Genomic DNA, 22,219 nt, shown 5'->3' on the forward strand with positions numbered 1-22,219 from the left:
GTACAATGACCTATTCTTGTATCCTTTTAATTGTTCAACCGTTTCTATGGTCTCGGCAGTCATGAATAAGGAAGAAACTGGAATAAAGTGGCTGTGTGCATGCCCCCGACATTACATTGACGCCAGCTTCCTATCCTCTTCAACCTAGATGGAGTTCAGAAGACCAGGTCCGACGCCTACACCTTGGTCGTACTGGCTCATAAGGCAGGGAATACTAGCTCGTTCGTGCTATATTCATGATTTCCAACGATTACTAGGCTCCTATTCAAATTCGTGCTCAAGATATTCTATGGAACTATTGTCGTAGAAAATACCCACTTGATACCAGAAGACGGCTTTCCATGGTAAGAACACATTTTAATATTCGTGCGTCAGCTTAAACTTTCAATGGCAGTATTGTTTGCGCCAATCATAGCAACTCTCTTACCGATGCATTGTCAGTTATCCTCTGAAATTAGAGAATCCAATTCCCTCATCGTTTTCAGGCTTCTTGTCACGTCCATCCCTTCCAAAGCAAGTCGTTCAGTTCAAGTCACCTACTTTCCAACTGGTGCTTACAATCCTGCATAGAAACGGAAAATGTTACGGCTGACCGCGAAATCCACCCAATTTGGAAAGAAAACGTTCACAAGCTGGCTCATTGAGAACGCAGGAACCGTACCTATTCAACGTAAGCGGGATTTTGAAGGTCAAGAAGTGGACAATACCGAGGTCATGCATCATCTTATGAAGGTATGGGTTGGTCCAAATTCAGATTAGGTTTCTGTGATTTTTTTCAGGCATTGGAAGTTGGCGATGCCGTCTGCCTGTTCCCAGAGGGTTTTAGTCGATACCATCCTACAATAGCCCCGTTCAAGACGGGTGGTAAGTAAACTAAACTTCTCCGCCTCTTCCGTTGTACTTAGCTATCAACGCGCTAGTCGCCAGATTGGTCTCAGATGTCCTTTCGAAAAACAGAAGCCATTCAGATTTCAAGATTTCAATATTGACTTGCTCAATCACTTATATGTGAGTTCTACCCTGCAACCTTGCACGAATTTATACGAGACAAGATAGGCATCGCCAGCATTTCCGTTCTGATGTTTTGGTGACCTTTCACGAGCCTATGGTTTTCACACCGAAGGTAAAGTGCCAAATGATGACGGTGATTGTCCTGGCTAACTATGTGAGCATGCTAGGACAACCCCGAATTATTGAAACCTGTTGACTACAATGTCATTCGCGATCTGACGGCGCAAATGCATCAACAGATTAGCCACGGGACTCTGGATTCGCCGTCATGGGGATTAGTACGAACGAGCAAACTCGCCGCGCGAATTTACGCACCTTTGGGAACTAGAATGAGCTTAGGGGATCATGTTCGTGTTGTCCGGACCTTTCTTGACGCATTCAAAACTGTCAGAAAGAAAAGGGATCAGTCGCTAGTTCAACAGGAAGATGACCAGCACAATATAGACCCATCTTTTATTTCCGAGTTAGAAACTGATCTCAAGGTAATGTCACTGTTTTCTTCTTCACCGGTTAATACCGAATATATCATAGGCCTACCAAGATCAACTGGAAAAATGCGGGATAAAGGATGATCGCATCAGACGCGAAATACTTCCTCGTCGCACGATCATCTATAGAATGATACTTCGTCTTACTTGGGCGTCATTCCTATTGATAATATCAATGCCGGGCTTGCTCTTGTCACTACCCGTGTACGTAGTGACATTTTACGCCGTCCGTAACTTCAAAAAGACGGGGCCAGTCTTTGACACCTACGATGAAATTGCCCAGTATAAGCTCATTTATGGGCTCATCTCTGGTGTTGCAGTCTGGGTCATCGGTGTCCTGGCAACGCTTCCGTTCGTCCTGATCACGAGCCTTTTAATTCCAGCGTTGATGTGGATGACCCTTCGATGGATAGAGGACGCTGTATCTTCTTTCCGGTCATTCACCGCTCTGGGTCGTTTGTTCCTCATTGGAAAAGATACCCTGAAGGAAATGTATGATCAACGAAAGGAGTTACATGGGCGGATCATGGACATGGCTATTGCTCTGGATCTTCCTGCCAATCCAGAAGAATACTTTGCACAAGCGGGTGGTAAACAAAAAGGTCGCGTCCAAGGATTGTGGGAGAGTAAAGCAAAATACTTCTCGATCCGACGGCGTAGAAAGCGGGACTGGAACGAAACCCTCCGATTATACGATAAAGTGGATTATCCCGATGACGACTCCGAGATATAAATTGCAACTGCGCTCAAGGATATGAACAGTAGTAAATATCTGTGTACGTGGATAGAGTACATGGAGGCATGCATGATATTACTTAAGAACCTCAGTAACAAACGATCCATTAATATTAAATTACCGTGTAAGTAATTTCCGGAACGGCCACCTTTTACGTCGGGTCATTCAGTATCCTACGGGTCCAGATACGCATTTTATTCCTGATAATAAGAACGCGGACATAACAATTTTCACAATGTTTTAACGCGTGAATCACGTTTATCCTGTCTGAAGGGACCTCCGACCAAGCGTCCTTCAAAGCTTCATTGCCGGACGGAGACGCGCTTTGGATCACGTGCGACTCACTGCACAGCACGTACGTGAGTTTTTTCTTTCATTGCTTTGCCAGCTGCTGCCAGCCTCCAGGTCTTTGGCTTGACCAACTTTATATTCTCCACGACTACTTCCAACTTGCTTGTATCACTATCCTTAGATTTTCCCAAACTTCCATCTTAGACTTGTATTATCAGCAGCCTTGGATCGCTCGTTGAGTAATCTTCCGATCGATACCCTCGTAGAAATTTTAACTGCCACGACAATGTCCCCCGGAGTCGACAATTCACAATTCCTTTCTCTCGTTGAATCTCTGCGTACCGCCCCAACCGCACCCGGTAAGTCCTGTATCGATATTTCACCGGGATATATATGCAACTCGATCATTCTTTCAAAGATGCCAAAGGTGCTGCAGATAGAATCGCATCACAAGTTTCAAAATATGGTCTACAATCGCTTGAGTACGATTCAAACTATCTTTACGATTTCCTTTTCTGACTTCAATCATAGAGACTGTAACATCATCCAAACCATGCATACTTTTGCCATGAACAAAAAATCTGGCTACGAACGGGAATCTGCAGCTATAGCTTTCCAATCATTTGCCAATATTCTAGGTCCACCCGCTGCACCTTTACTTCTTCCTTCCCTTCCCATACTTTTCGATCTATACATGGACAAAGGCGATGTCGTTCGCATTGCCGCGACAGCTGCGGTGAAGGCGATCATCAAACTCTTTCCTCCCGAAGCTACTCGTATTCTTTTCAAGGCTTTGTCTAACGTCGTGGAGAACGGAAAGTGGAAAAGTAAAGTCGGCGCATTGGACGCGATGCGAAATTTCACGTCGTCCGCTAAAGAACAGGTCGCCGCTGAGTTAGGGCACATTCTCCCCAAAATAGAAAATGCAATGCATGACACCAAGTCAGAGGCGCGTCCAGCCGGTTGTCATCAGAATATCGTTTTTTTTAAACAATTTTCCTAGGTCTCAACTGCCGCTATCAAATGTGCAACGTCATTGTGCGACACTCTTGCCAACCCTGATATTGTTGTCCACATCCCGACTCTCGTCAAGTGCATGTCTAATCCAGATTCCGTAGCCGCCTGTATCAAAGCTCTTTCGTCCACTACCTTCGTCGCAGAGGTCACTGCCCCTGCACTGGCCGTCCTTGTCCCACTTTTGATTCGTGCACTCAATGATCGCAGCATGGAGGTTCAACGCCGTACCGTGGTTGTAATAGACAATTTAGTTAAACTCGTTCGAGATCACAATGTCGCTGCTCTATATTTGAGCCCGTTAGTCGAAGGAACGGACAAGATAGCAGAAGGTGCCTCATTTCCAGAAGTGAGTCTCTACTATAAATTTGTATTCCTCGCGAGCTCATCTATACCAGGTCCGTGCGTTCGCAAATGCGGCACTAGAAACCCTGCTTAAAGCAGGCGCATCCAGGGATGGTCCTCCGCCAGTGCATCGAGACACCGAGGGCGAAATAAGGGAGGCAGAATACGTTCTACTGACTTTACTTCCCGAACAACTCCGAGATCCTGCAGCAGCTCACATCACACCCAATGGCCCCCACAAACCTAGGTACAATCAATTAAGGTTATCTATCGAATTTCAGGCTTCCTTAGTCGCCGATCTCTTCCATGACCGCAAGTTTTATGAGAAGCAGGCTTGGAGTCGTTGTGTCGGTGTCTACATGAAACTTTGGCTGGATGCTGAGGGTGCCGCTACCTACGCTGAAAACATTCGTTCGCACTTTTTGAATGCCGATCAAGTGAGTCTTTCTAAGCATTCCTTCAAGTTACTTCATTGAAAATGAAATCTTTATGCAGGCTAAACATGCTGTGGCCACCAATGGTACTGAAGAGGAAGAGCTTTTGTGTGATACCCTCTTCTCTCTCGCATACGGGTCACTACTTCTACTCTCCCATACAACCCTTCGCCTCATTCGAGGGCGTCGATATGGTATCCTTGGTGCAAATGGATCAGGGAAATCGACGTTGATGCGACAATTGCGTGATGGAAAGGTGGAGAACTTTCCGCCTCAAGATCAATTACGATGCGTCATGGTGGAGCACTCCCTACAAGGAGAAGATACGTCGTTGTCCGTACTTGATTTTATCGTTGCAGGTATGTTGAAACGACCGAGTGGTTTTAGGGATCAATCCTGAGAACGCTTCAGATTCTGCCCTGGCTGGTGTACCCCGATCAAAAATTCGAGATCAACTCGTTGAAGTCGGGTTTGACGATTCTCGTCAGTCTGACATCGTTGGTAGATTGTCTGGTGGATGGAAGATGAAGCTGGAGCTCGCCCGCGCAATGCTGTATAACGCCGATCTCTTACTCTTGGATGAGGTCGGGAATGCATTTCTGTCTAATTTCGTCGATTCGCATTGATAATTGATTCACAGCCCACTAACCATGTAAGCTTTTGCCATGGATATGTACTATTTTCAGCTATGAAACTACTCACAGTTGGACCGTGCATCCGTAAAATGGCTCGAGCATTATCTTATCGCACATCAGAATATAACTTGTTTGATTGTCAGTCATGATTCTAGGTAAGTATGCACGCGTACTGAATTACCATTCAAGATTTTTAACGAAAATCAACAGTTTCTTGGATAATATTACCACCGACATCATACACTACGAGAACAAGAAGGTGGATCTTATCCTGGTTCCGCCTATTTTGACACCTTATGCTCCTCTCAGCTTGTGTATTATCCCGGAAATCTGTCCAAGTTCGTTGAACGCCATCCTGAGGCCAAGTCGTACTACACTCTCGCTGCTACTTCGATCAAGTTCTCGTTTCCTGCACCCGGATCTCTCATGGGTGTTCGAAGTAATACAAGAGCCATTTTGAAGATGACGAACTGCACTTTCACCTACCCTGGACGAAGTACTCCAAGTCTTTACAACGTTAGCTGTGCGCTTTCGCTATCAAGGTCAGCCTTTCAATGGTTCCTCCTTCATACACATAGCCAACACGCCATTGTGTAAAGTCGTGTTGGTGTGGTTGGGCCCAACGGTGCAGGCAAATCCACGCTAATCAAGCTGCTGACTGTATGTCTATTTTTCCCATCCTTTTCTATTCTGTCCCATTGATGACTTCACAACAGGGTGAGACTGTACCTCAAGAAGGCACAGTATTTAAGCACCCTTCCCTGCGAGTGGGATATGTTTCTCAACATGCTACACATCACATCGGTGCGTCAAGCAATAGATTGCGAAATTGCTAACTGATCGTTGATATGCTCGGTAGAACGTCATTTAGAGAAGACACCGATCGGCTACATCCAGTGGCGTTTCCAAGATGGGCATGACCGTATGTTGTTTCCTCATTCTTGTGCCACATCTTTACAACCGGATATCAGGTGAAATACTGGAGAAGGCCACTCGTGTACTTACCGAGGAGGAGAAAAGGCTATTAGACCAAGACTGGGTAGGCAGGAACGGCACCAAACGGAAGCTCGAGGTAAATTGACTTCGTATTAATCATTCATTCGGTTATCTGCATATACTGAAGGCTCTGATGTACTCATTATAGATCATAATGGGTCGCCAAAAGCTGAAGAAGTCCTTCCGATATGAAATTAAGTGGCGCGGGCTCGACCATAAATTCAACACCTGGGTCCCTCGTGAAGACCTAATCAACAAGGGCTTCGTCAAACTCGTCCAACAATTCGACGATCTAGAGTCATCCAGAGAAGGTGCTGGGGCCAGAGACACGGCGGCTCACCTAGTTCGTAAGCACCTCGAGGATATAGGATTAGATGGGGACATCGCACAATATAACGAGATATCGGGACTTTCTGGAGGTGCGTGGTGCGGTGCTCTTGCGTAATGGTTTACTCAAGCATCAACAGGTCAGAAAATTAAGCTCGTGATAGCTGCATGTCTTTGGAATAACCCTCAGGTTCGTGTGATGCACGTGTTTTTTTCTGATTCTGCCCACTCAACGATACATTGGTAGATATGCGTGTTGGACGAGCCTAGTAATTTCTTGGACCGTGAAGCCCTTGGAGGGCTAGCTATTGCAATCAGGGACTGGGCGGGTGCCGTGATTATTATTTCTCACAACCATGAGTTCGTTTCTGCCCTATGTATGTTTCAAACTGTTTGTGGAGGATTTGATCCTGAACCATGCTTTTACATGCAGGTCCTGAGATATGGCAAATTGAAGCGGGCTCCATGACGCACAAGGGCAAAGCTGCGACAGTCGAGGATGCGTTCCTGGACAAGAAAGGAAGCGGCACGAGTACGCCTATTCGTTCAAGGCTTGCCTCTCCCGCTGTGTCTACGAACGCAACGCCAGCTGGCAGTGGTGCAGAAGATTTGGCGGCGGTAACGGGGACGGCCACTCCTCCCATCAAGAAGAAGAAGAAGTTGACTCGCAATCAACTCAAAGCCCAAGAGGAGCGACGAAGATTGAGAAAAGTCAATTGGCTCACGCATGGTGGGCCCAAGCCTGAAGATACTGACAGTGACGCTTAAAGATGTCGTTTGTTCTGTGTTTTAATCCATTTTGAGTTAATTTCGTTCTTTATTCATCGTCGACCGTGCGTCGTGCGATGGGTCGTGAATGAAAGATCACCACGTTGCAACCACATTTAACACTTTGCCTTGTGCTGAGATGTTGCGCAGACATGCCTCATGGCTTGGAATATTCTGCTTAAAGCCTCCTAGTAGGCAGGGGTGTTTTCCATCTCATTTATTGCCATGTTGGGCACTGTCGTCCATTCCTTCTCTATTGTGGCTGTTGTCATCCTATGCTTGTTCGCTTCTATCCCCCCTGTGCTGGCTCATGGCTTTGTCCACACCGTTACGATTGGTGGTCAAGAATATCCTGGATGGAATCCCTTTAGTGATCCATATCTCACCCCGCCGCCATCTAGGGTAATCCGCAGGGTTCAGAGTGACGGTTTCGGTGCGTACAGTTTGGCTTCGCTATGGTTGTGGCGTGCCAAAGCCTGTTGATGTCTTTATTGCAGTCTCCATCGACGACCCTGATCTACCGTGTCACCATGACGGGAATACAGGGAACGACACTGCAGTCATCGAGGTAAACGCGGGATCCACGGTGGCTTTCCAATGGGGATATGTACGTCGGGCTTTCTTAGTCGAAGTGTAATGCTGACTCGGAGAACCTGTGTAGTGGCCGTCAGGTGTGTGTTTATCTTACACTTTGGAGCTGTACTATTGAATCGACCACTGAGTTGTTCAAATCTTGTTGACACTTAGATCACCAGGGTCCTGTATCTACGTACATGACATTTTGTAATGGCGATTGTAGGTCATTTTCGGTGACTGGCGCCAAGTGGTTCAAATTGGACGCCGGTGGTTATGATACGGAAACCAAATTGTGGGCATCAGACAAGCTTAGAATGGGTGGGCGTTCATAAGACAACGTTGGCACATTTCTCTCATAACCACTGATCCCGATAGACAATAATTCGTGGAAGTCGACTATCCCGGCGTCTCTGTCTCCCGGCCAATATGTGAGTCAATACCATAATTCTCTCCAGACGGCACATCATATTAATACACACTCATCCCGCCACAGCTCATACGAAATGAAATGTGCGTTGAGGTGTTAGTGCGAAATGGTCGGACTGACACGAACACCACGATAGCATCGCCCTACATTCTATCACTCCCCAGAATTATCCCAGCTGTGGGTAAGCCTCCAAAACACGGAAAGTCGGGATCTCTGTAAACTGACATCATGTTATCCTCAAGGCAATTGAACGTCAAGGGAAGTGGTAAAGGTTTCCCGTCTGACAGGGATCTGGTTTCTATTCCAGGGCTCTACGACAATGTCGCATTTCCAAACATATACAGTGATTTTGGATCGTTTACTATCCCCGGTCCACCACCGGTTTCCCTCGATAACTCAAATCCACCTTTTACCGTTACCAGTACACCATCACCAACGGTGGTGCATGCTGGGACCACAACACCTTCTGGTGGTGACAGGCCCCTGAATCATGACGCAAGAGTTGGGCATTGTCGTCTTACTTCTCGAAGGAGGACTCGATAGAAGCTGATACGTAACAGGAGTCCGCTCATCCGTATTGCAATGATAAGAAAAGTCCGTTTGTTAGCCTGCCGTCCGACGTGCTTCGATTGCATGGGTTTGCCCAGAAGCGGCTTATCGATTGTTCAGACTTATGTGATTGAGATATGTAATTTTGATGAGTACTCCAGGTTTCAGTTCATCAACTGTAGATCGATCGTGTGTCCAGGGGAATAAGGATTGAATGGCATCGAAATGTAAGTAACTTGAACGGCATATTCAATACAATCTATCTACATTCATTAGCCTTCGATCTGTGAAACTGGGAACAGATAAGATGGTATTCCGAAATAGATGCTAACTACTGGACTAATGCACAAATTAATGGTCCAATCATAAGAAGTATCATAACAATACGCTGAAAGAAAAGGAAAGGAAAGGAAAGAAAATAGTAAGGCTACAATAATGTCGAGAAAGGCTAGCTGCCTTGTAAGATCAACTTGAATAGAATCTGTAAATGACTTTCGTTGAAGAGTTTCAATAACCTCGACCTGGCCATTTACGGCCTTCTATGGCAACAGCACTCTCCTGCGGTCTCGTAGTATGCCGACGGTGAGACGATGACAATGCTGGAGAGAGGTGAGGATCTTGTGAACGGGGGACATGCGCATGTCCTCCTGACGTTTCATATCCACTACGTATTGGATCCTCGCCCAACAAATCAGGTTGAGCAGACAGGGCATACCCTTGATGGGACAAAGTGTTAGAAGACGATTGTCGGGTTTGTCGCATGGATTGTCGCTTGTTCTGAAACCTAAGCAAATTGTTCCGATGTCAAGGAAAAGAGCGTCAATACAATTTATTTATGCTCATACTTGGGGAGAACACTCGCCATATCTGTACACTTCTTGCCGACATGTCCAATAGTTTAGCTAACGCTAACCGGTCTTCCGTGGATGGAAAAGGGGTGCGTGCGTAAGTCTCGTTGAGAATTTTGAGTTGTTGGGCATCGGCTCTCTTTCGTTTCTTTTTTATGGTGGGTTCTTCCGAGCCGATGGTAGGTGAGACTGGAGGTGGTGTGTACGAGGGATGAGACATCTGAGATGAGGTAGTTGTTTGAGCAGGAGTGAAGGTCTGGGGAATCTGTTGACCTCGCATGTCTGTCAAAGGAACGTCATAGCTGAAAGCACTGGAAGAAGTGGTAGTGCTAGTATAGGGGTATGCATTTGGATACGAAGATGCGGATGATGAACGAATATCCGCATTCCCAGGGACTTGGCCATAGGCCGACTGCTGATAGGATGTCGAGTTCCATCGCTCGTCCCGATTACCAGAGGGCGAGGATGTATTCAATGGTGGTAACTTTCTGGAGCCAGCGACAGGGGTATCAGCAGACGTCGCAGAAGGTCTGGACGATGAAGGATAAGTTGGGTAATATTCTTGAGTCGCATATCGACCATCGGCGTGTGTTTCGTAATATCCGAAAGATGTCAGTGCGGGCGAGGTGGCTACTTAGAAATGGGACGAATAGAATGGTTCTCTATTAGCGAGGGGCAAAGGAGTAAATTCTGGTTAACTTACCGGCGTTCCCTGAGTGCATCCACTGACTATAGATTGCCGGATTATATTCGCAACGGTTTGGACTGGATCTCGGTTGAGTGTATGGGTTAGAATACGACGAGACCGGCGCTGTAAACATAAAGGGTGGGGGTCCCAAAAGAATCGTTGAGTCTGGTGTGAAATCTCAAACACCAAGGAAAAACAGACCTGGAAAAAGTGAGGTTGGAAAAGCAGAAGAAAGAGGAGGGAGCACAGTTCGCCCACCCTGTCCAGTCTGGAAGAACGCGCTACTACTTTGTGATTCGCCTAGTGGAGGCGTTTTATTTGATTTGTTAGCAGTATTGAAGTAATGATCGTCTCTTGAATTTGACATAGTAATGGGATGAGTAGAGAAGGTTTGGAATGAAGAAGACCAAGTTGACTGTGAAGGGAAATATGATTAATGGAGCGGGATATGGGAAGGGATGCTGGAGTCAAGGGCGCTGAATATATAATTCCACCACACGCGTGTCGACGAGTCGTAAACAGGAAACAAGGTAACCAGCTGAAGGTGAAAGCAGCGTCAGCGGGCACACCCTTTGACAGCAATATGGCGATGCCGGAAACACAAGTAATCAGGAACGAGCGGGGGACGAGGAAGGCATGTACACCGAGGCGCAGAATGCACGAGGTGGGTGGGCGGCTGCTAGCGTTGCAGGGCAAGGGTAAGGAGACACGAGTGTAGACCGTAATGGGGGGTGTGAAAATCCTCAGGTTCTGGACTTGAAGAACCTGTAATGTTTAAGAGCTTGTCAGAATGGCTGAAAAAAGAAGAGAGAAGGATCGGCTTTATTGTTGACACACAAAGTTCGACGAATCACTGAATGATCATGATCTATAGATTCACGAGCAAGCCGGAGCATATAAAAACAATTCAGGTCACCAACTCCAACTATTCCCATAACGCCGAAAACTCAGTGACATTCTAACTGGGAAATTAAAACCTCGTGTTGAAGAATTTTTGTGATGTTACCGAGGGGGCTGAAACTGAAGGGACGGTCGCATGTCTCCCATTCTTTTGGCCGGCGGGAAGCTCCTCCTAGAGGACAGATCCGCAGCTGCCACTAGTACGTACAGTTTTGTTGCGACGAATGAGATCGAGTCGAGGCATGTTTGAAAAATTTGTACTTGATGGAACAGCCCTTGAAACGGGGTCGGGAGAGCAATGACTGGCCCGAGCATAGGCATAGCAGCATGAATAACTACGCTCTAGTCCAGTGATGGTGAATCCGTCTCCTGACTTGCTTGAGCTAAGTCTTTGAACGTGTGTGGGCCGTTCAGTTCCGCACCAGTATTGGGGTCCCAAGAGCCCGGCTTGACATTACGAGGTAAGAAGTGAAGTAAAGAACCGTTTTTACTTACCCATTCAAACTCACGGACGACCCGAGCCCGAGAGAAAAGAAAACGAACACTCAGCTTTGCGCAAGCTTGAAACACGCCCAATTCGCGCGGTTATCGTCAAGTGTTTACGACATAGAGATCTCGAACACGTGCCAATGTCACACAGTGACGATATACTTCCTGTTTTGGTTATTCAGCATCTCCTCCTTCTCCGAGTCCATATTCCCTTCAGTTTTCCATGTATTCCTCCGGCCGTAGGCCTCTTCCTACACCCCCATCTAAGGGCTTTAACAAATATTCAAATTACCCTTTAGGACGGCCCACAGATCTATATCCTACCAACCCCTATTACTCTTCTCATGCTCCAGATAATGCTTACGATCAGCCATCTTCCTCTGCTTTGCCTGCTGGAACTTTACTTCACAAGGGCTTCTACGATCTTCTCTCTATGATTCCTACTCCATCACCTTCCCGTTTACTCTGGAACAATTCTCAAGCACCAGTGGAAACTGTCGTCGCCGGTCCGCGCTATGAAGATATGGCCCCTGCAGGCGCTATCTCAGGAGGGCCGTCTTATCCTGCTTCTACGCCCCTCAGTCTCGTACCGAGGAAAGGACGAAGGATCAGTAAAGATATGGTTTCAAACCCGACTGGTTTTGTGTATGTGTCCCTCCTTTTTACTGTGCTGAACCACGAACAGCCCCTCAACCTTCTCTTCTCAATGTAGTCATCTGGTGCATGCCTCAGACGCGGATCAGGCGGAAGCTCTGTTGACCCGATGGGGTCCAGACGGTCTAGGGAAGCTTGGAGGTTCGAGTTTCACTTATCTCCCGTTTCATCTTTCGCTCACACCGAACCGTGCCAGATCCCCGTTGGGCTAACCCAATTAAAAATCGAATCCGCCAGAATAATGAGGCCCGCGCATTAAATCAACCTATCACTCCTTCCCACCCTACTGAAGCGACTCCGATGGACGCCGGCATTCTAGGTCCTCTCCGGGTTGTTAACGGTATCAGTGCAACCACCACCTCCACTTTGACTACCGCCGCCAGAGAAAACTTCAGCACCAGACCAATATCCATCGCGGATGGTCTACCAGGGCGGCCCGGTAACTCCACCATCCGCTGGGGCGGGGGCCTCAAGCAACAACAACCTGTGATCCAAGAGCATGAAGATCAAGAACAGGGAACATCCAATGCAAATCAGATACCTATCCAGGACATTGTTCGACAAGTCACACCAATTATACCATCTTTAGCCACCCTGGAGAAGGCGGTTTCGGCCAGAATCTATTTTGAAAATCTATACTTTCCCCTTTTTCGCCATGCTCCTTCCAGAGAACAAAGGAGGCTAGCAATGGAACGGGACATGGAGGAGATGCAACTCGGTCATGCTCATCGGGAAGGACTTCGAGAACGCTGGAGGCAGAATGAGACTGATTATCTCCGCGAAAAGAGACGCAAAGTTGATGTTTCCGCGTTTACTATCCTCAAGACGATCGGACATGGTTGGGATCCCTCTGCTTCGCTCGAAGTCATACGTTAATACCTTTCTTTGAGGCGCTTTTGGTGTCGTCTCTCTCGTAAGGGAACAAACGACCGGCCAACTTTATGCGATGAAACAAGTAACTGTCACCTCAAAATCTAGTCATTTACCATGGACTGATGACTCTCCTTGAATAGCTACGCAAGGTAGACATGCTCCGCAAAGGCCAGGAAGGCCATGTCAGAGCAGAACGCGATATCCTTAAGTCGGCTTCACTAGTTTCTTCTCCCGGCGGAGCAGAGTGGATTGTCAAGCTGTATTACAGTTTCCAGGACCGTGATAATCTGTACTTGGTTCGTCTTCACATGAAACATGAGGTGCGATCATCTTGATTTCATTTCGGTCTCTTTTCCCTTAGGTTCTGGAATATATGGGTGGTGGAGATCTCTTGAACCTACTGATAGAAAGAGATGTCTTTGATGAAGAATTCACTCGATTCTATATAGCGGAAGTGAGGTTCATTCCTTCCGTTTGCTTCGCTCCAGAATTTGACATCCATTCCTATTGACAGATGGTACTTGCTATTGAATCGTGCCACAGACATGGGTTCATTCACCGTGATATTAAGCCGGACGTGAGATATATACCGCATTTCCTGTCTTTTGTGTTTTAACTTTACTGAACTCGCTTGTAGAATTTCCTTTTTGACCCAGAAGGGCACATCAAACTTAGCGACTTCGGTCTTGCGTGGGTGTATGATCCTTTGAATGCGAGTAATGTGATGCTGAAACCAGATCTTCTTCAGGACCGATCTCCATTGGGCGCACGATACTTCATGTACCAAATCACTCATTTGAATCCCGAGATCTACTTCCATCTAATGGCCTCTCCGCAGACTACGAACAACAGCGACTTCATCTATTACATAAGCACGGCATAGACTTGGAAGACAGCAACGGAATTGCTGACGACAAACGAACGAGGCGCATGGACCGCAAGGAAGTGGAGAAACTGATGGGTGATGGTGATGGGTCGGGCGGATTATTTACTTGGAGGGAGAAGAATCGAAGAAAGGTTCCACCATCCCCAGATTCAACCTCGGAAGCTTCTGACCTTTGTTTTATTGTTCCTTTCCTTAGCTGGCATACTCCGTGTAAGTTGCCGCTTTCCCGACATCCCCTATACAACGAGAACTAACGACGTTTGCGAACCCTTCTTTAGATGCGGAACAAATTCCTACAGTATGTCCTTGCGTCGTCGTTCCAACCTTCTCGTGTCCTAAAGAAACCTAGTGTCTCCCGAGGTAATCCGCGGCAACGGTTATTCTTATTCTTGCGATTGGTGGAGCCTAGGAGTCATTATGTTTGAGTGTCTTTACGGGTAATGCATTGTCCACTTCACCCATACATTAACTGATGCTTTGCTCTCAGCTTTCCCCCTTTCGTCAGCAACTCGGTGGGCCTCCTTCCGCTTTTTTGTTGGCCATATGCATACCGAGTTACTGACAACATCTCGGTACCCTTACAGCGACACCAAACTAGAACGAAAATATTGAATTGGAAACAATCGTTGAGGTTCCCCTCCGAACGTCAAGTGTCGCGGGACGGGGTGAATTTGATACAACAACTACTATGTGAACCTGAAGACCGACTAGGCTCTCAAGGGGCAGTATCTCGACTCCCTTCGTCTTTCCACTCACCTAGAAGGAGCGCTTTCCTACCAGGTCCAGAACCTGTCGGCGTAGATGGTGCACATCTCATCAAAGTATGTCGCTTCAGGGACTTCACTAGACCACAATTCCACCAATTAATCTTAAACCTATGGTTCAGGCACATCCTTGGTTCAGGGGAATCGATTGGGCAAGTATTCACCGCTACTCCGCCCCATATCGTCCGGAGCTTCGCCATCCAGAAGACACCCGTCATTTCGATTCTGATATCCCAGCAGAGGTTCGATTATTTTTTAGGCGGCGGTTCTTTAATCATCGACTGACTGGTTCACAGCCATTGGCACCTGCTAACGGAGCACCACCAGAAGCAACGAGAGATCTAATGCTCAAGGACAAAGTGCACGGGCAAGAAATTCTTGCTGTACGCAAGGCACTGGCGTTTGCGGGATTCACTCATAAAAGCCCAAGGCCGCTCAATTATGCGCGAGCAGACCTTACTTTTGAGCGGGAACAAGATGCCGATCAACAGAAGACCATACGGGGACGGTCCAAAATACGTGTGTCTCGAGAAACTGGCAGAGGCCGTGCCATTTCAATGTAATCATGCCCGATATGAACGAGTGGACCAATCCCGATTGCGCTGCACACTGTGGAGACCTGTCGCGTGTGGCCGATTTACACGATCTAGTCAATGTCTGTCGCTGAGGTTTCGCCTTCATTCTTTTTTTGTCCGAAATTATATGTTCTTGTTTTTGTTCATCGATTCATCCCATATTGTCTGACTCGATCTTGGGATCTACTTAATATATTGCTGTTTTTACTACACCCGTTTCGCCTTTTCTTTCCTACGTTCATGTATCGTTTCATCTGTCAGTGTTTCCATTTGTCATTATCGGATAATCTGTTTTGTATTTCAGGTTGAATGTATGTTGCTACTTCATCTCCGTCCCCGGCGTGCTACGTACACCGAAAGTTTCCACTAGCCCTGTTTCCTGATACTATGCCGTGCACTGACTTCTGAAGATCTTAAGAGCCAGCCTCTTGGTCTTGCTTCCGACCTAGGGCCGGGTCGAGCCTTCCATCCGGTCCGGTTCGTTGGTTCTTTGAGGTTCTGATCTTCATTACAATTTAAACCCTTGAGTTTCCCACTTCTGAGAGAGACTTTCGCCGATGTCTCCATATACTACTTGTGCCTGCAGCTTGGTCAGTACTTGGTGCTTTTCAACAACTTTTAAGTATCAACGCTGACAACTTGGTGCACGGAAACCCGCAGTGCGTACAGATCCTCTGCCTTGAACACGCCAGCTGTCCATGTCAGCGTCCACCCAGTCGTCAGTAAACGAGATCAGTAGCGTCCAGCGGAACTCGACTTCATTCTTATCCATGTCTCGGGACACAATATCACTGACGCAGTCCGAAGGTGTGGGACCGGATTCACGTTAGTATAGTATTCGATCTTCGTTACTTTTGCTGCATCGGCGAGTCTTCCAATGGTCAGAATTAACCTGCTAGTGCAGCATCAAAACAAGATGGTACATTGCCATATTGAACTCCTTGAGAGCTCGACATTTAGGAGAAGTCAAAGATCAAACAGGGAAGACTTGCGACTCCGTGCAAAGGTGTTGTCACCCTTAGCAGAACTTATGCCCAATGATCAATGAAAGCGTCAGAGCGTCGTGTCGCTTTGGAGAGGAAATGTTGCCAATGTAAACTGTTATCTTCAACACAAGCGCTGAATTTCGTGTTCAATAAATCCGAATGGAAATCCGAAGGATACATGCGATTGATGTCAGGAACTTACGTTGCGTCTGGCCCTTCGGCGGGAGTCGTTTTTCTCCATTCTCGTTTACTCGCTCAATTCACGTACGAATCCTGCAAATAACACGGATCGACCGCCAAAAGAGGGTCAGGACATCTCAACGCACTTGTTGACGCGTATACGAAAACCTTCAAGTCCGACGGAATCGTTGGCATGGATTTGGGATTTCAATTGTTGGTATCACGATTCATCGGCGTGGTCTCTATTTCATGATACCTCAGTAATATCAGATTTTGTCATATGCACTCTCGACCCTGTCGTGCTCTCAGAACTGACGCTACTGACAGGGTCTCTGGAGGCCATATTTATTGCCTTCATAGGAGTCGGATTTATTTCAGCTACTTTTGGCGGATGAATGACAAACCCAGTGGACACAATCAAGTGGATATTGGCCGGGCCTTCCTCTATCAATCAAAATCGAATTAATTTTACCGACCGGTCAGTCACACCAGGCGTCGTACGCCAATGGACTTCTAGGTTTTGAGGGACTCCATAGGAGAGCTGGTGCCAATGTTTTCCGTGGCGTTGCATCTAGAACTGTGCTGGCACCTTATGACCAGCTTCAAAAGCTGGTATTTGGTGAAGTATACGCATACTGCTGGTTCCGGTTAAACAGAACGGTTCAAGTCCAAATCGGACTCGCTTCTTCACGTCCGACATTCAAGCACTGTTGGATAATTAATGTACAGATTACTATGTTTGAGTTTTCATGAATGAGTGATGGTAGCCTGGTCGGTCGTGAACAAACCTTATCCACGTTTGCCCATGACGAGCAGGATTCACAGACAAATCGTGGATCGATATTGCCTGATACAATAAGTCATCTCACGAGGAAGTAAGGTATAGTTCCCTCAACCCGTTGAGTCATGATGTGAGCTTTGCAGTAGGTTTCAGCCGTTTCCATTTTTAAAGACCAGTTGAAATTAAAGGCACATGAGTGTGCGAGGATGTAAGATTGCGTACTGAGTAGTGAAGGCGTGGAAGAAACATGATGATTGATATAAACGTCATACCAATAGAGTCCCTTGTGATAAAGTGACGAGCAAAGCAAAAACTTCGCAATCTAGATAAATGTTCTGCAGGGTGAGATTGGGGACGGATCTGAAGGATTCCTTGGAACAGTATTGACTTACCGAGGAGTTGGAAAAATGTATCACCGGGTATATTTATACTATTTCCCATGAAGTGATAGCACTCTAAAGCAGACAGGGAATGGAAGAAGTGGTTGCTTGATGTACTCCTCGTCGTCCAAATCGAATTTCTGCAGGACAAATAGCTTGACAAGTATGACGTGCACATACCCCGTGAACCAAACCAAACTCAAGGACTGACCTCAGATCGACTTTCCAGCCATACAGCACAGATACACAAAGGATCCATCACGCCCGAGCGTTTCTATTTGAGTGGGTTGCCCCTGCAACGATGTCTCCTTAACCAATCCGGTAAAAAGCGTACGAACGTTCGCCTGGAAAGCAGCGGCATTATGAAGGTGGAAACGTCAACAGCGCAAGTTTCTCGTGGCGGTTTTATTGAGGAGATTGTTAGGTCTTTCCATTTGATTGGTGGGTTGTATCTTCCTAACTATGGTAGACGGTCCGAGCTGATGGATCCAGATGGTGACGAGAAATTCCTCGTTTTCGTGTTTTGTTCCATCGTCAAATACTAGATGATGATCGATGGTGAGTGATGATTGCTTGGCGTAAAAGCTTTACCTGTTTACCCACACAATTTTTCTTGCAAACGGTGTGCAATCACAGATGATGAGAGTTATACGGCAACTCTGTGTGGGCAGTTCGGGTTATCCAACAATACCACGTTTGTACATGCCTATGCGGAGGGGTCATCGAAGAGAGGGGCATCCCTTGTCCTCAATTCCTGGTATGCCGTTCAAGGCACCCAGAATCCCTCGGTTCTTTTTAACGTTTTGCCATGCAAGTGCAGTGGAACGGCGTGTCTCTAAAATAGACGATAAATAGACAAGACTCGTTCGGAGGTTGACGTTGTGTCTAAAACCCCCTGGCTTCTAGAGGGCCTTCCCGAGCGAGCGGTATACAAATGCGGAGCGACAAAACAACTTGAAGGAGTAATTTCAGGACGGACGAAGAGCCTAGAGGCAGTTCCTTCGCCGGTATCAGATCCAAATTACTCAAAACCTTAAGAGAGGCTTCAGCAGTCCAGTTAAGCTATGAGATATAATTAATACTCAAGCCACGTTGTTCGTCGGCCAAAATAGCAACCATACCTCGAAGAATGCGGCCCCCCCTCTGGAGTTTTTCCCATCGAACTTCAATTGTGTTCAACCACCTCGCGGAATACACGAGATAGTAAAACGTAGTCCAGATTCCAGCGATATCGGGAGACGGACCTATACGTCCAGCGAGAAAGGGAATCGTTTTGAAATGCTTAAGTGATATCAGCCACCTAAGTTGGGAGCTACGATTAGTCCCGTTGATGGAACTGCAGGTATACGATATGACAAACCGAGACGTCGCGAATGTGTTGGATATTGAATATTGAATATTGAATGTTAACGTTGATGCATCAATAGGTCAACGCAGGTGTGCGTACGTTTTTTTCATGGTCATAGACGGAAGAAATATTCCCACGAGCCGGGAATGCGACTCTACGGTCTGACAACTTCCCATTCACTCATGGGCCGAACTATAATTTACCACTTGTGCGTGCAGTAACTCACGCGGAGCTTGTTAAAGCCTCAAGATAAGTACATCGACAGTACATGATAATACAACGACCCATCATACATCAACCTCCTTGGAGGTCAGTGGCACTTGCTGTTTCATCAACCAAAACGACGTTATCCTACTCGAAAGATCTACAAGACCGTTACCCCCTGAGATTCGTTGGACAGTCACCAACAACTTACAAGTCACCAACTACCTGGGGGCATGGCAGCCCCCAAGTTTTGTCTTGTATAACGTAGTAGTCACTGACACTCACCAACCCTCCCTGGAAGACGTCACTGAAGTTTGTCGACCCTCTGAGAGGATCCTCGCATGAGGGTCATTGCTCCAGCTCTCGACTCAAATTCAAATTATCCCCGCGGTGGTTTCATTCCGTCATGTCGGAAACTAGAACGATATTAAGGTCCGTTCCTCCGTATCTATAGAAAGGAGCAGGCTGCAGGACAGTTCGGAAGTATTGTGAGAATGATTCATACATTGAGCCGTGGTCACTGTCATTGGAAATAACGACGACATATACAATGAAAGGGGAGTTACCAGTCGGTCGTTGGCGGTCACCAGTGAGATTTCCTATTCCAATTTCCGAGCATATAGCTCTGAGCATGAAAGACTGATGGTTTCTTTCAATTTCGAATGAGAAATGTAGTCAAAGCCGCGCGGCTGTTCGGACTGACGAGCGGATATTTACTGAAAAAATGGACGGAAGGGTGTCATTGGTGTTGCTGTCTTCTATGCTCTCTGTGCGCACGAGATTTATAGGTTGCTAGGATCGAAAGTAGCAAATAATCGATGGCAGTTTACAATTGGAATAATATGGGATGGGATATTGAACGACGTCGCGATATAGTCATGTATTGAGGGTGAACAAGTAAAGATATTGTCATTCGGCAGACTTTGCTTTGACAAAAGCAATTTCTCGGTCTAATGCATCCTTGAGCGCTATGGCCTGATCTTCAGTCTTCACTCGAGCGCTGTACGTCTGGGCAACCCCAGCCTCGTGTCCAACAAAAGAAACGACTTTCTGGGACTGAGAGGGCTTAAGGCCAGGATAGAGATTGAAATTCTTAAAGTTTTACAACTCAGTGATAATGATTATAGTAGGGGAAGAAAAGAACATACAATGTTGATTTTCCCGTTGCTGCTGTTACGTAGTAACAGCCGCCTCTGCTCGCCCACCTTGTGTTTCTTCAATCTGAGGATGCCTATTCCAGAGAGCTTAGAACCTATTATTCAGGGGATCCATAATTGACGTACCAGTGCCCAATTCGACCCAGGAAGTCTTTTCACCATCCTTCTTCATTTTGTAAACCTTCGACTTGACCGAGTGAACCGTCTCTTCATCCTGTTCTCCTTCCCCTTCCTCATCGTGGGGATTAGGGCCAAACATACCTGTCACAGCACTATCCTCAGTCCCTTGCGACTGATGACCGTTTGAATCCGCTTCCACCACAGTGGGGGTTGGCTCTCCAGAGCCACCTTGCGTCGCAGGGGAACTTGCAAAGGAAAAACCCTTGCCTGCGCCAGAAGTAGAACCCCCACCCGACGTGGCGCCAAATGAGAATGGAGTGGTGGTGGTCCCAGCACCAAAACCGAAACCGACGGGATTACCGATACTTCCCCCGCCAGGACTCGTTTTCGTACCGAATGCCCCACCAAAAGCACCAAGGGTAGGTTTTCCAGATGGAGGAGGTGTGGAGGGTGTCGCGAATTTTTCAGTGGTTGAAGGATTTCCGAACAAGTTACCTGCAATATTGCTTTCACCAGGACCACCGAAATGGGAGGTAGAACTCGAGAACACCTGCGTAGAGCTATCTTCTGGTTTCCCGAAGAGGTTGGCGTTTGTGGTTTTCGAAGTGTCTTTGAAGAAGTTCGCGTGGGCAGGTGCCGTTGTAGGAGTGGCACCAATTGGAGCGGAAAATGGAAGGAAGGAGGGTTTCGACGTTGAAGAAGGCGTCGTGGAGCTTGGGAAACTAAAAGAGGATGATTTCGATGTCGCGTTATCGAGAGTTGGTATGAAGCCTCCATCAGGAGTGGTTGAGGTAAATGGATTCGAAGAAGGTTTGAAGCCAATGAACGAGGACGGGGGAGTGGGCATCGCAGTCGGCGACTTACTGGAGAAGGACGAGGATGGAATAGTGGAGGTGGTGAAAGACTTTAAGGTCTTTTGGTCATGCTCTCGTTGAATATCGATCCTGAGAGACTTGTAACGCTCTAGCAGACCACTAACGTCCACAAATGGATCGTCCTCTACCGCCTTCGATATTGTCGACAAAAATGACACATTAAGGCCACGAAGTGATCTATAATAGTCTACAGCTGGACCTTCTTTTCCCAAAGTCGAGTGAGACGTGATATCGGGAATGGTAGGCTGCACGGCGAGCGAAGACTTAGAATTTTGAGATGTGGTGGAGGTACCGTTGGTTGTGACTCCACTAGCAATATTGCTAAATGCTTTTGCTGTAGATGTTGCGGTGGGTGAAGCACCCGTTGAAGGAGAATTTGAGACGGGTGTTGAAGGATTGAAAGGGAATGGCGTAGCGCTTGGGGCACCGAAGCCTGCAAATAATCCAAAGGTAGAGCCAGAAGGCTTCTGCCGACGCGCAGGAATAAGTACCATGAATACACATCACCACAGATGATAAGTACCGGTGTGGTTTCCTCTGTCGTCGCGCCACTTCCAACAGAAGTCGAATCTAAGGTAGTGCCGACTTTGGCCCTCTTCGGTAGAGCACGTATCCTATGAAGGTAAGTACTTAGTTTCAACGCCCACTGCTATGTTTCCCGCAACGCACTTCCGTTCCGTGAGTACCGACTCATCTGCCTTATGGAATCCTCTTTGCTCTTCTGCTTCATCGTCATCCTGCGAATAGTCGAGATCAATGCAAAACTCTCATAACAGAATAGAGGATTAAACAGACATCGTAGTCACCGTCTTTGGTGATTTGTTTCTCTGCCACTCGTTTCATCGTGCAGGAGTCGTGTAAGTAAAGGTTGAACGCGTGCCAACCAAGCACGTGTAAACATACAGTAGAACCCC

General features: G+C 47.0%; 6 protein-coding genes across 6 annotated transcripts; 4 read left to right on the plus strand and 2 right to left on the minus strand.

Annotated features, from left to right (window-relative positions):
* The first annotated feature begins 102 nt into the window (after positions 1 to 102).
* Positions 103 to 2,339, plus strand: E1B28_000727 (uncharacterized protein). The gene is made up of 10 exons (XM_043146590.1): positions 103 to 204; positions 258 to 344; positions 395 to 436; positions 486 to 513; positions 571 to 732; positions 780 to 864; positions 921 to 1,008; positions 1,057 to 1,123; positions 1,179 to 1,493; positions 1,543 to 2,339. Exons 1-10 carry the CDS (start codon positions 149 to 151, stop codon positions 2,230 to 2,232), a joined length of 1,620 nt encoding a protein of 539 aa, XP_043015293.1. The 5' UTR covers positions 103 to 148; the 3' UTR covers positions 2,233 to 2,339.
* A 473-nt stretch (positions 2,340 to 2,812) lies between these two features.
* Positions 2,813 to 7,045, plus strand: E1B28_000728 (uncharacterized protein; the record flags this gene model as incomplete). Its single annotated transcript, XM_043146591.1, has 19 exons — positions 2,813 to 2,885; positions 2,945 to 3,008; positions 3,058 to 3,475; positions 3,530 to 3,889; positions 3,939 to 4,322; positions 4,381 to 4,678; positions 4,731 to 4,903; positions 4,960 to 4,971; positions 5,024 to 5,109; positions 5,165 to 5,213; positions 5,264 to 5,496; positions 5,554 to 5,614; positions 5,671 to 5,758; positions 5,814 to 5,876; positions 5,926 to 6,026; positions 6,099 to 6,369; positions 6,418 to 6,467; positions 6,525 to 6,654; positions 6,711 to 7,045. The coding sequence occupies 19 exons, from the start codon at positions 2,813 to 2,815 to the stop codon at positions 7,043 to 7,045; spliced, it is 3,249 nt and encodes a 1,082-aa protein (XP_043015294.1).
* A 225-nt stretch (positions 7,046 to 7,270) lies between these two features.
* On the plus strand, positions 7,271 to 8,591 carry E1B28_000729 (uncharacterized protein; the record flags this gene model as incomplete). Its single annotated transcript, XM_043146592.1, has 8 exons — positions 7,271 to 7,478; positions 7,543 to 7,652; positions 7,707 to 7,716; positions 7,793 to 7,939; positions 7,997 to 8,049; positions 8,115 to 8,131; positions 8,185 to 8,229; positions 8,291 to 8,591. The coding sequence occupies 8 exons, from the start codon at positions 7,271 to 7,273 to the stop codon at positions 8,589 to 8,591; spliced, it is 891 nt and encodes a 296-aa protein (XP_043015295.1).
* A 299-nt stretch (positions 8,592 to 8,890) lies between these two features.
* E1B28_000730 (uncharacterized protein) lies at positions 8,891 to 11,605 on the minus strand. Its single transcript, XM_043146593.1, has 5 exons — positions 11,529 to 11,605; positions 10,392 to 10,898; positions 10,149 to 10,334; positions 9,460 to 10,078; positions 8,891 to 9,381 (listed from the first exon to the last, which is right to left on the minus strand). Exons 3-5 carry the CDS (start codon positions 10,264 to 10,266, stop codon positions 9,105 to 9,107), a joined length of 1,014 nt encoding a protein of 337 aa, XP_043015296.1. The 5' UTR covers positions 10,267 to 10,334; positions 10,392 to 10,898; positions 11,529 to 11,605; the 3' UTR covers positions 8,891 to 9,104.
* Positions 11,606 to 11,694: 89 nt separating this feature from the next.
* On the plus strand, positions 11,695 to 15,605 carry E1B28_000731 (uncharacterized protein). The gene is made up of 16 exons (XM_043146594.1): positions 11,695 to 12,167; positions 12,235 to 12,317; positions 12,373 to 13,014; positions 13,067 to 13,131; positions 13,190 to 13,345; positions 13,411 to 13,503; positions 13,564 to 13,626; positions 13,687 to 13,739; positions 13,798 to 13,829; positions 13,888 to 14,066; positions 14,132 to 14,145; positions 14,214 to 14,233; positions 14,285 to 14,372; positions 14,423 to 14,756; positions 14,822 to 14,941; positions 14,996 to 15,605. Exons 1-16 carry the CDS (start codon positions 11,746 to 11,748, stop codon positions 15,260 to 15,262), a joined length of 2,631 nt encoding a protein of 876 aa, XP_043015297.1. The 5' UTR covers positions 11,695 to 11,745; the 3' UTR covers positions 15,263 to 15,605.
* Positions 15,606 to 19,668: 4,063 nt separating this feature from the next.
* Positions 19,669 to 22,182, minus strand: E1B28_000732 (uncharacterized protein). The gene is made up of 6 exons (XM_043146595.1): positions 22,101 to 22,182; positions 21,975 to 22,042; positions 21,829 to 21,919; positions 20,437 to 21,772; positions 20,302 to 20,384; positions 19,669 to 20,245 (listed from the first exon to the last, which is right to left on the minus strand). The coding sequence occupies exons 1-6, from the start codon at positions 22,146 to 22,148 to the stop codon at positions 20,063 to 20,065; spliced, it is 1,809 nt and encodes a 602-aa protein (XP_043015298.1). The 5' UTR covers positions 22,149 to 22,182; the 3' UTR covers positions 19,669 to 20,062.
* Positions 22,183 to 22,219: the final 37 nt, after the last annotated feature.

Source organism: Marasmius oreades, chromosome 1 (assembly GCF_018924745.1).
Source record: "Marasmius oreades isolate 03SP1 chromosome 1, whole genome shotgun sequence".
Taxonomy (NCBI): Eukaryota; Fungi; Basidiomycota; class Agaricomycetes; order Agaricales; family Marasmiaceae; genus Marasmius; species Marasmius oreades.

What these genes read in the sequence shown, in the direction of transcription:
- E1B28_000732 (XM_043146595.1), bottom strand. Translation starts at nt 22,148, where the DNA reads ATGAAACGAGTGGCAGAGAAACAAATCACCAAAGACGGTGACTACGAT. An exon ending in CGACAGAGGAAACCACACCG is followed by an intron (nt 21,773 to 21,828) that starts GTACTTATCATC and finishes GCGCGTCGGCAG; the next exon opens with AAGCCTTCTGGCTCTACCTT. An exon ending in CTGGGTCGAATTGGGCACTG is followed by an intron (nt 20,385 to 20,436) that starts GTACGTCAATTA and finishes TCTCTGGAATAG; the next exon opens with GCATCCTCAGATTGAAGAAA.
- E1B28_000727 (XM_043146590.1), top strand. Translation starts at nt 149, where the DNA reads ATGGAGTTCAGAAGACCAGGTCCGACGCCTACACCTTGGTCGTACTGG. An exon ending in TCACGTCCATCCCTTCCAAA is followed by an intron (nt 514 to 570) that starts GCAAGTCGTTCA and finishes AATCCTGCATAG; the next exon opens with AAACGGAAAATGTTACGGCT. An exon ending in AGTTAGAAACTGATCTCAAG is followed by an intron (nt 1,494 to 1,542) that starts GTAATGTCACTG and finishes AATATATCATAG; the next exon opens with GCCTACCAAGATCAACTGGA.
- E1B28_000731 (XM_043146594.1), top strand. Translation starts at nt 11,746, where the DNA reads ATGTATTCCTCCGGCCGTAGGCCTCTTCCTACACCCCCATCTAAGGGC. An exon ending in ACCGTGATAATCTGTACTTG is followed by an intron (nt 13,346 to 13,410) that starts GTTCGTCTTCAC and finishes CTTTTCCCTTAG; the next exon opens with GTTCTGGAATATATGGGTGG. An exon ending in ACCGTGATATTAAGCCGGAC is followed by an intron (nt 13,627 to 13,686) that starts GTGAGATATATA and finishes ACTCGCTTGTAG; the next exon opens with AATTTCCTTTTTGACCCAGA.
- E1B28_000730 (XM_043146593.1), bottom strand. Translation starts at nt 10,266, where the DNA reads ATGTTTACAGCGCCGGTCTCGTCGTATTCTAACCCATACACTCAACCG. An exon ending in GATGCACTCAGGGAACGCCG is followed by an intron (nt 10,079 to 10,148) that starts GTAAGTTAACCA and finishes CCCATTTCTAAG; the next exon opens with TAGCCACCTCGCCCGCACTG. An exon ending in GCAAGAAGTGTACAGATATG is followed by an intron (nt 9,382 to 9,459) that starts GCGAGTGTTCTC and finishes CAATTTGCTTAG; the next exon opens with GTTTCAGAACAAGCGACAAT.